The sequence below is a fragment of the Gorilla gorilla genome, chromosome 9, assembly GCF_029281585.2.
Source record: "Gorilla gorilla gorilla isolate KB3781 chromosome 9, NHGRI_mGorGor1-v2.1_pri, whole genome shotgun sequence".
In the NCBI taxonomy this organism is placed as follows: domain Eukaryota; kingdom Metazoa; phylum Chordata; class Mammalia; order Primates; family Hominidae; genus Gorilla; species Gorilla gorilla.
In genome coordinates, this window is record NC_073233.2 from 73187968 (window position 1) to 73204973 (window position 17006).

General features: G+C 46.0%; 1 protein-coding gene across 2 annotated transcripts in view; it reads left to right on the top strand.

Moving 5' to 3' along the window:
* Positions 1-17006, top strand: part of POLA2 (DNA polymerase alpha 2, accessory subunit) — a 36176-nt gene that overhangs the window by 15168 nt on the left and 4002 nt on the right. For both annotated transcript variants that reach the window (XM_004051498.4, XM_019037511.3), the window contains exons 6-13: positions 1810-2003; positions 2619-2707; positions 4073-4228; positions 4748-4810; positions 5557-5599; positions 10795-10919; positions 12130-12168; positions 12879-12952. In XM_004051498.4, coding sequence (XP_004051546.1) covers positions 1810-2003; positions 2619-2707; positions 4073-4228; positions 4748-4810; positions 5557-5599; positions 10795-10919; positions 12130-12168; positions 12879-12952 — 783 coding nt within the window. The remainder of the gene's footprint in view (positions 1-1809; positions 2004-2618; positions 2708-4072; positions 4229-4747; positions 4811-5556; positions 5600-10794; positions 10920-12129; positions 12169-12878; positions 12953-17006) is intronic.

A 17006-nucleotide genomic window follows, 5' to 3' on the forward strand; every position in this document is an offset into this window, starting at 1 on the left:
TGGGTCTACAGGCGCTCGCCACCATGCCTGGCTAATTTTTGTATTTTTAGTAGAGATGAGGTTTCGCCTGTTGGCCAGGCTGATCTTGCACTCCTGACCTCAGGTGATCCACCCGCCTTGGCCTCCCAAAGTGTAGGATGTCAAGCATGCGCCACTGCTCTCGGCCTTTTCAGCTCCATCACTTTAGAAAGGTGGTGATAGAAGCTCTGCAGTCATTCAAGGTGAGTGGTCATTGGATTTTTTTTTTTTCTTTTCTTTCTTTCTTTTTTTTTTTTAAGATAGGCTTTTACTCTGTTGCCCAGGCTGGAGTGCAGTGGCACAATCATAGCTCACTGTAGCCTTGGCCTTCCAGGCTCAGGTGATCCTCCTACCTCAGCCTCCTGAGTAGCTGGGACTACAGGTGTATGCTACCAAGCCCAGCTAATTTTTGTAATTTTTGTAGAGATGGGGTTTTACCATGTTGCTCAAGCTGGTCTCGAACTCCTGGCCTCAAGCAATCTGCCTGCCTTAGCCTCCCAAAGTACTGGGATTACAGGCATGAGCCAGCATGCCTGGCAGTAATTGGATTTAGAAGGACAGTTTTACTTTAGGGTAGTCTACTGCTGCTTTGGGGAGTTCTCAGGCTTTTTGGAAGAAAGCTTTCTAGACTTAAGAGCATCTTTGCAACCTGGTATGTAGGGATGGTTCTTATAGACGTGCCAGCACCATTGCAGGAGTTATATTCTCCAAATGTCAGTACAATGCTCTGAAACCTGTAGATCTGTTTACAACTGTCCTCATGTGAGCATCTTGCTGCATTAAAGGGCCTGCTGTAATGGATGGCTCATGGAGCTTCCCAGGGAAGAGCTTGGAGAAGTTGGCAAAATGCTGCCTAGTCATTTTTTAATGCACACTAATAAAGCTGACAGCAGAAACTGGTTTTGTAATGTATGAAAGTAACTTCTAAACTATTCACGTAGAGGTGGCACTGGAGATTGAGATAATTAATTGAGCTCATTTTCTGTAGGCTGTGAAAAGAAAGAATGATGGCATTAATTGCGATGGTGCCCCACATAAAACTGGTTCCCGCAGAGTTTCAGTGCATTAAACAAAGCCTGTTTTAAATAGACCTCTCTGTACGGCGTGTTTACAACCAGAGGATTAGAAGACCTCACTGTCATCTAAGCAGATCAGCAATATCCATGTGTTCTTAGAGGTATAATTTACCAGTCAGGGAGTGGAAACGTGAGAACTTGGCAGTTGAGCCTAGAAAAATGGGAATGTTTGCACATCACCAGACGGTTAATTCATTACTTCCCCACCTCCATAGACATTGGGGAAAGTTGATTAATTTTAACTTCATTTTATTGTTGTTTCTACCTTGAACCATATTGTGAGTTTTTATATATGTTCAGCAAGTTTTAGCTTATCCACAGTTGCAGGCTCAGATGATGTTCCAATAAATGCTAAAAATTCATGAGAAGAAAAAAATGGGACTTAAAGTTTGCCTTTTAATCAATTCAGAATCTGGGGATCTTTTTGCCTTGCTTAGTTTTAATGCCAAGAGAACGACAACTTTTTAAAATACGTTTCTGTCTCTAAACTTCTCTAAAAATGTTTGGTATTCCTCAGCCTGGTATTCCTCAGCCCTTCATTCCTGAAATTCCTTAAAGGTCTGGGTATGTCCAACCCCATTAAACTGATTCAATTTATAAACTATGAGGCCACCTTCCTTTTCTCCAGTCCCCATTTCCAAAGGCAACCTCATTTTATTCTTCTCTCCCTTTAGATATGAACACAGTAATATTAACCTGTTTTGCTTCCAATTAGTGCTACTCCCTCCCAGAAATACAACTCACGAAGTAACCGAGGAGAAGTGGTTACCTCCTTCGGCTCAGCACAGGGACTATCTTGGTCTGGGAGAGGAGGAGCTGGAAACATCAGCCTGAAGGTCTTGGGATGTCCAGAGGCACTAACTGGGAGCTACAAATCCATGTTTCAGAAGCTCCCAGACATTCGAGAAGGTGATTGTTTTTCCCTTTGAAATTCTGGTGGATATAAAACCACCTAGAAGGGTGTAGAGTAACAAAGCTTCAGCTAGGCTGGTAGAACAAGTTCCAAGGTTGCCTTTCAATGTATGAGTTGGTAGATGTCCTCATGGAAGCCCTAGTAATGGAGGGACACTGGCAATACTATCAGTGATTGCCCCAAGTCACTTCACTTTGCTAAAAAGCACATAACCATTCCCAGCAGCAAAAACTTGAACGATGTAAAGGAATTCAACTTAAAGATATTCATGGTTCCTTCGTTAGAAGCCTTCTTCAGGTTGGCCTTGACTTGTCTAAAACCTCAGTGAGGACTTGAGTAAAGGGCAGACTTGGAGATGGGGTGGGGTTCATGCTGATTCCCTGGAATTGTGCTATGGGGTCTCCTGTGGCCAGATGGAAGGCCAGATTCAGCAACCAAATATCGGAAAATTGGCAAGGGTTTTAGAAGGTTTAAACTGGCCAGATGTCCAGGCACCCTTCCTGCTTCTGTAAAATGACTGACTTTAATATTTTACAATGTGCTGTATTTTCTCTTCTTGGCAAGTGAAATGTCTTAAACATAATACTTTTTTTCCACTTCTGGGACTGTAGTTCTGACCTGTAAGATAGAAGAACTTGGCAGCGAACTCAAGGAACATTACAAGATTGAAGCTTTCACTCCTTTGCTAGCCCCAGCACAGGTAAGAGTTGTTCTAATAGTTCTCACTAATTAATATTACGTTTTTAAATCGATGACCAAGAGGCATCCTTCTTGCTTCCTTTTTCACTTCTTGTCTGTGTTCTAGTTTGAACATCTATCTTGGTTGAATTTGGGAAAATGGGCCCTTCTGAAGAAAGATTTGTAAGTGCTGTCTGGTTTTGTGGCCAGAGAGTGATTTTCTTCCCACTTGGATTAGAGTCTTGCACATAAGCAGAGACTGAAGGCCTTGTTTCCCTTGGTGGTGAGTCAGGTAGCTCCCCAGGGATTTCCCACAAATAGAAGCATTCACGTATCGAGATAAAAGGACAGCAGCGACGGTGGGGTTTTCAGAATCTTGTTCTCTGGACAATGACTCACAGTCTCTCCCCTGGTTTGGTCTCTTGTTATAGACAAACTGCTGCCAATAGTATCTTTATATCATAGTTTAATCTGGCATATATACCAGTGCTTTCTCTCTAGAATGTTTTCTAATCTAAGGGGAAATATATTCTAGAAGTTTCTTTAAAGTACCTTTGTCAATGTTTACATTCAAAGAATGATCAGTTGGGGAAGTGATGCAGAACTGTGTCATAGAAGGAAGTGTTAGAGGACTTGGAAGGAAGTAATTGAGGGAAGGCGGGGAGGCACAATCACTGGGAAAGATGAGACTTCCTCTGTTTTCTCCCAAGAGTGGGAACAGAACAGAGGAAGCCATGGGGACAGAGATTTTAGCTCAATTAAAAAAGAACTTCCTGTTAAGAGGTTGTATGGTATGTGGCTAAGGATATGGCTCTAGAGCTAAATTTCTGGTTTCAAACCCAAGCTTCACCCACAGTTTGACCTTGACTAAATTATCTAACCTTTCTGTTGCTTGTTTTCCTCATCTGTAAAATGGGTACAGTAATATCCACCTGATGGTTGTTGCAAGGATTAAATGAGTTAATACATATAAAATGCCTAAGAATACATTTTAGAACAGTGCATGGTATTTAGTAAGCTCAAGAAATGTTAGCTATTATTAAGTAGTTATAGCTGCCCAAAGATGCAGTGGGCTGCCCTGGGGTGGTGAGGACGGGGTGGGGTAGGCATCCAGGGGCAAGTTCCCCTACACTAGAGATGCTCACACTTAGGCAGCCTCCTAGGAGGGCTCAAGTGCTGGGTGGATGGGTGGACAAGATGCCCTTTCAGAGTTCTTCCATCCTGAGAGTCAGTGATGACGCGGTAGTCACCTCAGGGTCAAAGCAATGCCCTGCCAAGAAATGTATTTGTTGTTTGCAGTTTGTTTTCCTATTCACCCTATCGACTTCAGATTTTGAGCTCCTGCTCCAAAGACTGTCATTCTTATGCTGTGACCTTCCTTTGGTAGGAGCCTGTCACTCTGCTGGGCCAGATTGGCTGTGATAGCAACGGGAAGCTGAACAACAAGTCAGTGATTCTCGAGGGAGACCGGGAACATTCCTCGGGTGCTCAAATTCCAGTGGATTTATCTGAGCTTAAGGAATATTCTCTGTTTCCTGGACAGGTGAGATTGGAGGAGTTCCACCAGGATGCAGGCGCACTCTTTACCCCTGTAGTGTAGGTGCTGTGCCATGTGCAGCTGCTCCTCAGTTCCTGTCTCTGCTGCCATGGGGTGCGGCTGGAGCACATGCCCCAGAGCAGACACCGCTGTTGGGATTCCTGTTTCCTCCATGCTCTGACCGAGGCTCTGGGACCTGACTGCCCAGCCTCAAATCCCAACTCCCCGCTCCATGAGGTGCATGACTGTGCACAAGGTACTTAGCCATCTAAACTACAGTGTCTTCACTCACAAAATGGAAATAATTCTTACCTCATAGGATTGTTGTGAAAATTAGATCATTTATATAGAGCATAATTATTATTACTAATGCAACGCCCTTAATTCGTTTTCTGCAAAAATGCCCTAAGTTTATGATTACAGAATGAGAGTAGTTGGACAATGCTTTTAACTGCCTCAAAATAATGTATTCCAGACCTCATTGATCTCCACTGCTTAGCAATCCTGTTTGTTTTTGTCTTTCAGGTTGTAATTATGGAAGGAATCAACACCACTGGTAGGAAACTTGTTGCCACCAAACTCTACGAGGTACACAGCGGTACCCCCACTTGCCTCTTGGTTTGCTTCAGGCAAAGTATGTCTGGAAGCTGTCTGTTCTAGAAACTGGTCCTTTTTAGGAGCCCATTTATTTGTTAGTCAGTTCTCCATCTGTAAGTGGGAACCCACCCCTAGGCCAGGGGTCAGCAAACCCTTTCTATAAAGGGCCAGACAGTAACTCTTTTAGACTTTGTAGCTATATGGTCTCTGTCACAATGACTCAATTCTGCCTTTGTCTACAAAAGCAGCCATAGAGGACTCTTAAACAGATGACTGTGGCTGTGTTCCCATAAAACTTTATTTAAATAGTGGGCTGCAGCCAAATTTGGCCCAGAGGCGGTAAGGTTACCTATCCCTGCTCTAGGCAACAATCCTCCAGAGATTTTCATAGAATGGCAGGAAAAGTAGCAAGAAACCATTCTCTCCCATCCTTGCCTAGAAGTACACTGATACTTTAGGCACCTGTTTTGCTCCCGCTTGTTGCTGGGTGTTTTATGACAATTGAGTAGTGACCTCCCATTACCTGGGTTTCTTTGCCCTCTGAGCAGTGTAGAAAAATGGCAGGTCCCATCAGATCCAGGGAGCAAGACAGAGGCACATCCTTCCCCTGCCCTCTCGCTCCTCCCCACTGTCCTCCCATCACACACCTGCACCACCCCCAACCCGGTGCCCTCCCCTTTCCTTACCAAGGTGATGCCTGGCGCAAGACCTTACTTGAGCTTTTCCCCTGTTTTTAGGGTGTGCCACTTCCATTTTATCAGCCCACTGAAGAGGATGCAGGTGAGTTTTGGTTCAAATATTGTTTTGCCAACAATGAGGGTGGTAGACATGAGCCCAGGAGTGCAGTTTCCTGAGCCCAAGAAAGCTGCAGAAGCTGCTGAAGAGCAATGTGATCAAGCAGTGAGGGCGCCACCATCGTGAGTTCGTAGGTTTTTTGTCACAAGACCCCTGGTCTGAGCCCAGTGAGCGTTGGTCGTGCTGTCGCCTGAGTTCTGCCTACATGAAGCATGTTGTTTAAAGACTAATGTTTAACAGGTATTTTTGAAGGTTGCCTTGGAAAGGAAAAAGATGTACGATTTCAAAAAGAATTTATTTACATGCAGTGTGGGCAGATGCGGTGGCTCACACCTGTATTCCCAACACTTTGGGAGGCCAAGGTGGGATGATCATCTGAGGCCAGGAGTTGGAGACTAGCCTGGGCAACACAGGGAGACCCTGTCTCTACTAAAAATTAAAAAAAAACTAGCTGGGCTGGTGGTGCGTGCCTGTAGTCCTAGCTAATCAGAGGCTGAGACAGGAGGATTGCCTAAGCCCAGGAGTTCAAGGTTGCAGTGAGCTATGGTAACACCATTTTACTCCAGCCTGTGTGACAGAGCGAGACTCTGACTCTTAAAAAAAATTAAAATTAATTAATTTTTTGAAAGTATAATGTGGCATCCTGGATTGGATCCTTGAAGAGAACGGGAACATCAGTGGGACAACTAGCAACATCTGAATGAAGCCAGGAATTTACTTTTTTATTTTTCTGGCTCTAACACTCAACCTCGAAAATCCAGGAATTTAGTTAACAGCGATATACCAGCATTAATGCCTTAATTTTGACAAATGTTCATGGTTACCTAACATGTTAAGATTAGGGGCCACTGCTGAAAGACACACAGGAACTCTGTACTATCTTCGTAACTTCTCTACAATTCTAAATTTGCTCTAAAGTGAAAACTTAAAAATAATTTCCTTTTTTTTTTTTGAGATGGAGTCTCGCTCTGTCCCCCAGGCTGGAGTGCAGTGGCAAGATCTTGGCTCACTGCAAGCTCCGCCTCCCGGGTTCAAGTGATTCTCCTGCCTCAGCCTCCTAAGTAGCTGGGATTACAGGTGTACACCACCACACCCGGCTAATTTTTGTATTTTTACAAAATCCCATAGTGATGGGGTTTCACCATGTTGGTCAGGCTGGTCTTGAACTCCTGACCTTGTGATATGCCTGCCTTGGCCTCTCAAAGTGCTGGGATTGCAGGCATGAGCCACCACGCCCGGCCAAAGAGAATTTCTTTAAAACCCTAGTGTTATGTGGTAACTAATCTAGTTGTGGAAAGGCAAAAAGAAAGTTTGACAAACTCTGCTTCTAAATATTTCAACATAATTTCAGCACTTCACAGGGCTGAGGTGGGAAGATCACTTGAGCCCAGGAGTTTGAGACCAGCCTGGGCAATATGGCAAAAACCTGTCTCTACAAAAAAAAAAAAAAAAAAATTAGCTCGGCATGGTGGCATGTGCCTGTGGTCCCAGCTGCTCAGGAGGCTGAAGTGCAGGGATCACTTGAGCCTGGGAAGTCAAGGCTACAGTAAGCCATGATCATGCCACTGCACTTCAGCATGGGTGACAGAGTAAGACACTGTCTAGATAGATAGATAGATAGACAGATAGATAGATAGAATTTATTTATTTCAAGGTGGCCAGGTGTGATGGCTGACATCTGTAACCCAGCACTTTGGGAGGCCAAGGTGAGAGAATTGCTTGAGCCCAGTTTAAGTTTAGCCTCCCGGCACATAGTGGGTCTGCATCTCTACAAAAAATAAAAAAAAAAAAAAATCAGCTTGGTGTGGTTGTGCACACCTGTATAGTCCCCACTACTTGCGAGGCTGAAGTAGGAGGATTGCTTGAGCCCAGGAAGTCAAGGCTGCAGTGAGCCATGATTGTGCCATTGCACTCCAGCCTGGGTGTCAGAGTGAGACCCTGTCTCAAAAAAATATATGTATGTATTTATGTATTTCAAGGCATTGTTTTTTTTTTTCTTTTCTTTTCTTTTTTTTTAGACAGAGTTTCACTCGTTGCCCAGGTTGTAGTGCAAGGCGCCATCTCGGCTCACCGCAACCTCCACCTCCCGGGTTCAAGCGATTCTCCTGCCTTAGCCTCCCAAGTAGCTGGGATTACAGGCATGCACCTGTAATGCCTGGCTAATTTTTGTATTTTTAGTAGAGATGGGGTTTCTCCATGTTGGTCAGGCTGGTCTCAAACTCCCAACCTCAGGTGATCTGCCCGCCTCAGCCTCCCAAAATGCTGGGATTACAGGCGTGAGTCACCACACCCAACCCTCAAGGCATTTTTGTAAGCACAGTGGAGCACTGTTAAGGATTAACAACCAGATCACTGATACTAGCATGTTGTCAACACCCCATGCATGTAACAGTGGCCAGAGCCATTCTTGGAGATGACCTAGAATCAGGAGTGAAATTTAGGACCTTGTGATATTGCACATTTTGTCAGAAAATACAAGTTTGGCCGGGCGTGGTGGCTCATGCTGGGGCAGGAGGATTGCTTGACCACAGGAGTTTGAGAGCAGCCTGGGCAACATGGTGAAACCTCATCTCTACAAAAAGTTCAAAAATTAGGCCAGGTGCAGTGGTTCACCCCTGTAATCCCAGCACTTTGGGAGGCCGAGGTGGGCGGATCACACGGTCAGGAGATAGAGACCATTCTGGCCAACAAGCTGAAACCCCATCTCCACTAAAAAATACAAAAATTAGCTTGGCTTGGCAGCGTGTGCCTATAATCCCAGTTACTCAGGAGGCTGAGGCAGGAGAATCGCTTGAACCTGGGAGGTAGAAGTTGCAGTGAGCCAAGATCGCCACTGAACTCCAGCCTGGCGACAGAGCTAGACTCTGTCTCAAAAAAAAAAAATTAGCTGGTTGTGGGCATGGCGGCATGTGCCTATAGTCCCAGCAACCTGGAAGGCTAAGGTGGGAGGATCACTCTCCTGAGTCCAGGAGGTCAAGGCTGCCATGAGCCATGATCATACCACTACTGCACTCCAGCCTAGGAGTCAGAGTGAGACCCTATCTCAAAAAAAAAAAAAAGAAAAAAAAGAAAATACAAATTTATAGGGGCAAGGGTGGCATGCTGGTATTAGGTCAACTTCAGGTAATGAAATCAACCTGGCTGAGATACCAGGAGCCTGAGCTGTGTACCAGGGAAGGCTTTGGAAACAGTTTAACAGGTTGTTAATGAACTTTTGTACAAGGAATTAAATGAGGCACTCATGGAGATACAGAATAAGACGTCCCTCGCCCTCCAGAGACTCACTGCTTACACTGGGGCTCACATCTCCTGTAGGCTTCTCAGAGCCAAACTTAACTTTGTCCCCTACCCTACCACCACATGAAACCTGCTCTTCGCCTTGAATGCTCTGTCAGTTCATGGTATTATTACCATGACAGACTGAATCATAGCCCCAGGAATCCCTGGAACCTGTGAATATTTTACCATTTGTGGTAAAAGAGACTTTGCCCGTGTGATTAAGTTAAGGCTGTTGAGATGGGGGATTAGCCTGGATTATCCAGGTGGGCCCACTATAATCACAAGGGTCCTTATAAGAGGAATGGCAAGAGAATCAGAGTCAGAGCTTAGAAATGTTAGGCTGCTGTGATTTGAGGAAGCCTAAAGAAAAATTTTATTTCAAAATAGAGAAATCTTAGGCTTCTGGCTTTGCTGCTGCAGGTGGGGCCATGAACCAGGGAATGCAGGTGGCCTCTGAAAGCTGGAAAAGGTAAGGAAATGGATTCTTCTCTAGAACCTCCAGACAGGAGGAACTCAGCCCTGCCCACACCTTCAGTTTAGGATTTTTGACCCCTGGAACTGTAATATAATAAATTGGTGGACTTTTTTTTTTTTTTTTTTTTTTTTTGAGACAGTCTCACTGGAGTGCAGTGGGCATGATCACAGCTCACTGCAGCCTCAACCTCCCAGGCTCAAGCAATCCTCCAACTTCAAGTAACTAGAACTATAGGCTCAGGAGGTATGCACCACTCTGCCCAGCTAATTTTTGTATTTTTTGTAGAAACAGGGTTTCATTATGTTGCCTAGGCTGGTCTCGACCTCCTGAGCTCAAGGGATCCTCCCGCCTTAGCCTCTCAAAGTGCTGGAATTACAGGCGTTGAGCCACCACACCCGGCCAAATTCGTGTTGTTTTAAGGCACTAAGTTTGTGATAACTTGTTATAGCAACAATAGGAAACGAACACAACAGCATGTTAAGAAGCCAGGGATCTTTGGATTTTGTTGTTGTAAGCCACAGAAACTGGCTCAGACTAAAAAGAAAGCAGGAATTTATTAGGGGAGATCCAGGTAGCTCACAGACTGGACAAGTGGCTAGAAACCGAGGCTTGGAACCAAGATGAGAGCCCAGGAACTCTAGCATCCAGGTAGCAGGGATTCCCCAGCTGTCTCATTTGGGCACCTCGGCTGGAATAGGTTAGCTCTAATCTTTTTTCTCTCCTTGGATCGTTCACCTCAAGATTGCAGACCCTGGGAGGAGAGTGTGAATGGCCTTGTGCCATTCTGGGTCATGTGCCTGCCCTTGGCTAGAGGAAGACAGAGCACCCAATTTACAGCCCCATGTAGACTGCCTTGTGGAGGGGAGGGCTGATTCTCCAAAAGGAAAGCAGCTGCTGTTAGGAAAAAGGCAAAGCGTGATGGGTGGCCCCTGCACCCCATCACCCTGGAGTCTCCCGTTCCAGTCTCCCATTCCCCGGCCTGTCTTTCTGGGCTCTTCAGTACCCCACATTCTCCAGCCACACTGGACGACCAGACATTTCCTAACATTGAGCACACTCAGGTCTCAATGCTATCCTGCACCCTGCCTTGCCCTTGATCCCCAAAAATTCTCAAACGTGTTAGCAAATTCCACCTTGGTAAATTCTTTCCTGACTGCCACTTTCCTCGAATCTTTCATGTGCACAGCTCACAAAGTTTCTACTGTGTGTTCTAGGTATTCGTGTACCTGCCTGTCTCTGTCTCTACCACCTAGTGGAGTGTTCTTGGAGGGTGGACATGAGGTCTTCCTTACCTTGGGTCCCCAGAGTTTCACACATAAAGGACTCAATTAGTTAAATCCTGTGGCATTTCCCATCATTGTCCTTTCTCCTCCCACCATTCTAATACTAGTCCTCTTCTAATCAAGACCTATAACCTCTGTCTTAGACTTTGAGCAAAGCATGGTCCTGGTTGCCTGTGGACCATACACCACGTCTGACAGCATCATGTATGACCCCCTGCTTGACCTGATTGCTGTCATCAACCATGACCGGCCAGATGTCTGCATCCTGGTAAGAGGCACCAGTGGGAAAGCTGAGGAGTCAGCCTTGAAAAATGGCTTTAATGCAGTTCTAAATTTTTAGGAAGCATGTCAGTCCCTCCTCCTTTTAGAAAATATCTTTTCATTCTTAATCTACATCTTTGGAGAGGTATACATATCTATGGGCCTTTGCTAGATTTAAAAGCCCAACTTTGGCCGGGCGCAGTGGCTCACGCCTGTAATCCTAACACTTTGGGAGGCCGAGATGTGTGGATCACTTGAGGGCAGGAGTTCTAAGCTGGCCTGGCCAACATGGTGAAACCCCGTCTCTACTAAAAATACAAAAAAATTAGCTGGGCGTGGTGGCAGGCACCTGTCATCCCAGCTACTTGGGAGGCTAAGGCAGGAGAATTGCTTGAACCTGGGAGGCAGAGGTTGCAGTGAGCTGAGATTGCACCACTGCCCTCCAGCCTGGGCAACAGAGTCAGACTCCATCTCAAAAAATAAAAATAAAAGCCCAACTTTTCTTTTTCCACCCTTCGTTGATTTTACAGTATTCTTACCTCTTTCTCATTACTCCAACTTCTGAACTAATCTCTTTTTAAAGCTCAAAATACTATTATTAGTATGGTGATCAATTTCCCTTGCTAGATTTAGAAAGTCAGAAAACCCAGTGTGCATTTTTTTGTTCGTTTGTTTTTTGTTTTTTTTTTTTTTGAGACAGAGTTTCACTCTATCACCTAGACTGGAGTGCTGTGGTGTGCAGTCTCGGCTCACTGTAGCCTCTACCTCCTGGGCTCAGGTGAGCCTCCCCTATCCTCCCTGAGTCTTCCGAATAGCTTGGACTACAGGCACACGCCACCACGCCCAACTAATTTTTGTATTTTTTTGTAGAGAGAGGGTTTCACCATATTGTCCAGGCTAGTCTTGAACTCCTGGGCTCAGGCAATCTGCCCACCTCAGCCTCCCAAAGTGCTAGGATTACAGACGTGAGCCCAGTGTTATAGTGGTTATGGGGCTCTGGGAGCCTCCCTCCATCTGGGGCACACGTGTTTCTGCCTGTGAAATTGGCTTGGCGCCCCCGCCAGCCCATCTGCTAACTGTCCCCAGGCTCTACAGGCAGCCTTGGAGGGACAGATGAGCCCTCCACAGAGAACTGCCAGAAGAGGTGATCTGAAGTCATTCACAGACACAAGTGATTCTGATTTGTTCTTTTGGTGTCTTTGTTTCTCCCCTTGCAGTTTGGCCCTTTCCTGGATGCTAAGCATGAACAGGTGGAGGTGAGTGGGCTGGGGTGGGAAGGGGTCCTGGGTACTTGAATCCAGTCAGGCTCTCACTTTTCATTTTTTAGTGTTTATCCCACATCTGTAACAAACACATTAAGTCCTATGGCTAATCAGAAAATCATTTTAGCAGAGCACTTTATTAATAAAGATCTGGAATCCAAGGGCTTCCTTTCATCAGAATACAAGGCTGTCTGGAAGCTGGGGGAGGGACATATCAGTCCTAATGTTCCTTTGTTTGTGATGCCTGCTGCTAAGGCACAAGAGCACTAGCACAAATGCAGGTGTCTGGCAGTCACGGGCTGCCCTGTGAAAGAACCTGTCCTGGCCAATACCCCAAGCTTATAACTCATCTTGCTGTCCTTTGCATAAAACACGAATGGTCCTTCCTGGGACATCTCCATGGCTGAGGTCTGGGACCTCCAATCCTTTGTTTCACGATACTTTACCTTCCACAGAAAATATTTCAAAGTACTCTTTCTTTTAGTCTCTCTCAGATTGCATTCAAGAGGGTTAATTCCCACATCTCCTCTCCTCCCTTCGACTAGACTTAGCTCCTTAAGACAAAGACCATGTCTTTTTCATCTTTGTGTCTCCTTCAGCTCCTAGCCCAACAGCTGACATCTATGGGTCACCTAACAATGTTAAACAAGTGAATAAACACCAAACATCTGCCGTCTAAATCTGTCTCCTTTCCTTTCTTGCAGAATTGTCTACTGACAAGTCCATTTGAAGACATTTTCAAGCAGTGTCTACGAACAATTATTGAAGGCACAAGAAGGTCAGATTTCAAAATACTGGACAGAACCTTAAGCTTCTTAGGTTTCTCCAGAGCTTCCCATTAAGAAACTGAAACTGTTTAAAAGTCGTGGCAGGGCCAGGCTCAGTGGATCACACCTGTAATCCCAGCACTTTGGGAGGCCGAGGCGGGCACATCACCTGAGGTCAGGAGTTTGAGACCAGCCTGGCCAATATGGTAAAACTCTGTCTGTACTAAAAATACAGAATTAGCCAGGCGTGGTGGTGGGCACCTGTAATCCCAGCTACTTGGGAGGCTGAGGCAGGAGAATCACTTGAACCCGGGAGGCAGAGGTTGCAGTGAGCCAGGATCGTGCCGTTGCACTCCAGCCTAGGCATAAAGAGCGAAACTCCATCTCAAAAAAAAAAAGCCAGGCGTGGTGGCTCACGCACTTTGGGAGGCCAAAGCGGGCAGATCACCTGAGGTCAGGAGTTCAAGACCAGCCTGATCAACATGGTGAAACCCTATCTCTACTAAAATTACAAAATTAGATGGGCGTGGTGGCACATGCCTGTAATCCCAACTACTGGGGAGGCTGAGGCAGGAGAATCTCTTGAACCCGGGAGGCAGAGGTTGCAGTGAGCCGAGACCACACCATTGCACTCCAGCCTGGGCAACAAGAACAAAACTCCTTTTCCAAAAAAAAATCATGGCAGTTCCTATTCTTTCCTTCCTTTTGAACTACCGAGATCAGCTAGAACCCTTGAACTTCAAGTGCAAGTTAAGAGGCATCTCTGTAAAACACAAAGATAAACATATTTGAAAGGACAAGGCTGCATCGGCTCTCACTCTTTGGTTGCTCTTTCTCTTCTATACTTAGTTCCTTTTCTCACTCCCTTTTGTATAAACTAATATTCCACGGGAATCTTCCCAGGATGGTTTTGAGAAGTGTTTGATGAGTTACGCAGTGAAATCCTGTGAGACCCCAAACATCTTGTTGTGTAAGTGATTGTATTGGGTAAGCCCAAGTTCCTCCCAAGTCAGTGCTTCCCCAGGGTGCGTGGGAAGCCGCCAGTGGCTACAGCTGGTGGTGATAGAAACTCTCAGTGAGTGTGGGGCCTTGAATCCTTGCCATAGACCAAATGGAAGGAACTGTGAGAGGTCGCAGCAGTGATGAGAGAGCTGTGCAGTTCTCATTTGAGAGGAAAGTCACTGTTCCAGGAAGAGGCTAAAGCCGGAAGTGGAAAGTTATTCAGAAATCTGACATCCTCCATTCCTGTCCCTTTCCCCCAGTGCCAGGGTTTGAAAGAAGTTGGTATAGGTGGTAGATCTCCTCACAAGATCTGCATGCTTGTAGCCGAGCTAATAAAATACAAATATTCCTGAGGCTAAGCATTTAAAAATGAGTCTGTCACAAAGGTGGTTTTTAAAATAAGATGTCTAACCTTCTGCCTTTTAGCCATGAGAACTGATCCCAGAATCAATAAGTTGTAACACTACCTTCTTGTACCAGCAGTGTGGGCCAGGATGGTAGATGTCACAGCTGGAATAAAGAACATCCCCCAACTCACCCCAGAATCAGAGACTTGGGTTGTGCCAGTGACAACCATGGCTGGTTCTGCCCTTTCCTCCCCCCGCTCCCTCAGATGAAGGTGACGCAGGTGCCTTCCCTCTTCCCCAGATTTGCTGTGATCCTGGTCAAGTTCATCAGGCCTGGAGAGTGGTTGGAACTCCTCAGGAGATAGACCCCCAAAACACAGGAGCAGGGCTATGTTCTCCTTTTGTCAGCCCTTGGGGATAGGCAGGGACTGTGTCGTAGTGCCCTAACACTGGCTGGGTGCTTTCATTTTGAGGTCGGGTTCTGTTTTTGGTTCCTTACCCCATGTGGTATTGACAGCAGTGATAGAAATAAAGCACAGATGAGGCATTGTCACACTGGGGATGAGAGCACAGCACCACCAGGCACTTTCATCTATGGCCAGTGTGTGCCACAGGGCAGGGGGAGCTGCCCCACCCTTCTAGAAACAGTATATAAACAGTTATTGGGCAGAGAATTTCTTTGTATTCCTGAGAGGTCAGAAATGCAGAGCATTAAGCTGAGTCATCATTAGTAAAAGTCAGAGCCAGGCTAAGCACAGGGGCTCACGCCTATAATCCCAGCACTTTAGGAGACTGAGGCGGGCAGATCACTTGAGGTCAGGAATTCAAGACCAACCTGGCCAACACGGCGAAACCCCATCTCTACTAAAAATACAAAAATTAGCCAGATGTGGTGGTGGGTGCTTGTAGTCTCAGCTACTCGGGAGGCTGAGGCAGAATTGCTTGAACCCAGGAGGTAGAGGTTGCAATGAGCCGAGATCGCACCACTGCACTCCAGCCTGGGCGACACAGCAAGACTCCATCTCAAAAAAAGAAAAAGAAAAGAGCCAGTGAGAAAGCACCTCAGAGGAAGTGAGCAGAGCCTGCGGTTCTCGTCCTGTTTGTGGGAGCAGCTGGAGGACCCTCCCACTGTGACGTACGAGGTTGTGCAATGCTGAGCATAGTTGGGATGTTTTTCTGATCCCTCCTTCTATAGCCGCTTTCTAACCATGAGCAGGAAGGCTATTTCCTCCTTAACTATTGCCCTTCCAAAGCCTACACTGAAACAGGGCAGTTTTGTCCCTTGAGAGCAGCCAGCTGCACCTCAGTCCTTTGTGTTTATCACAGACGTCAAGCCCTTGAGATGTGGAGCACAGATTGTCCCATTCAAGTTACCCTGTGGCCTGTTTACCAGACCCTGGCACCCAAATGGTGGACTGGATCACCCTAGTGAGCTTCTCAGTGTCAAAGGGACAATAATGAATATGCAAACACCTTTGGTCTCAGGATTCTGATTTTCTGTTATAGACATCTCAGTTCGCACTCTGAGAGGACATCACAAACAGTGATAAGGGTGACAGCTCTCACCAGCACCTTTATCACATGCGAAAGTGTATGTATGCCTGAGAAGTCCACATGTTTTAAGCAAGAGACGGAGATGGAAGTGAGAGCTATTGGTGGATTTTAAACATGCCCGCAAAGTAATACCTTATGCCTATTTGATTTATAAATGGCCCCTCTGCCAAGGTCATCTAAGGGAACCAAAGAAACGGGGCTTTCTTTCTCTTTTGTGTGGCTGGGAAAAATAAATAGTTGGCCCCCAGAGTTACAACTTTCTTCTTCACTTGTATGTTGTAACCCTAGAGATTCTCCTGCTCCATTAAAGGAAACATCTGCTGTCATCTGTGCTTTTACTGTTGCTGTTAAATATTTCTTTCATTTTTGCATGACAGCCTGCTGAGAAATAGAAACTCAAGGCATTATTTCCATGTGTGAGAGGGGAGGGATGCGATGGCTCAGGGAGAGGCCGCTTGGGCTTTTCTGCCTCCCACTGGAAATGTCTGTGTCTCGGTTGTCCGGTAATTATGTCCCAGTGTTCAGTCAGTCAGAGGGTTTCAGCTGGATCTTCTAAATACGAAGCCAGGCCAGGTGTGGTGGCTCACACATGTAATCCCAACACTTTGGGAGGCCAAGGTGGGTGGATCACTTGAGGCCAGGAGTTTGAGACCAGCTTGGCCAACACGGTGAAACCCTATCTGTACTAAAAATACAAAAATTAGCTGGGTGTGGTGGTGTGCACCTGTAGTTGTAGCTACTCGGGAGGCTGAGACACAAGTATCACTTGAACCCAGGAGATGTAGGTTGCAGTGAGCCCACATCATGCCACTGCCCTCCGGCCTGGGCGACAGAGTGAGGCTCTGTCTCAAAAAAAAAAAAAAAAGCAGTCTCAGGGTCTTTTTAGTATGCCTGCCTTCTCCCTAGGAAAAATGCCCCAGCTCCATGCACCCTACCAAGGTGTGGCAGGGACACTGTTTAATGCCTGCAAGCTACACCTGCTAGAAGGTGTAATGAGTCCAAGCTGTGGTTTAAACTCTGGCTCTGAGGCTGTGATTCTTTATTCACATCCTTGTCTTTCTAGACTTTCTAGATCTCCATTTCTTTGCCCCTTTTTCTGCCAAAAAATAGTCTCCATCCTCTCAGTAGAAAGCCACACAGAGCAACAAGAAAGTGTCCCAGG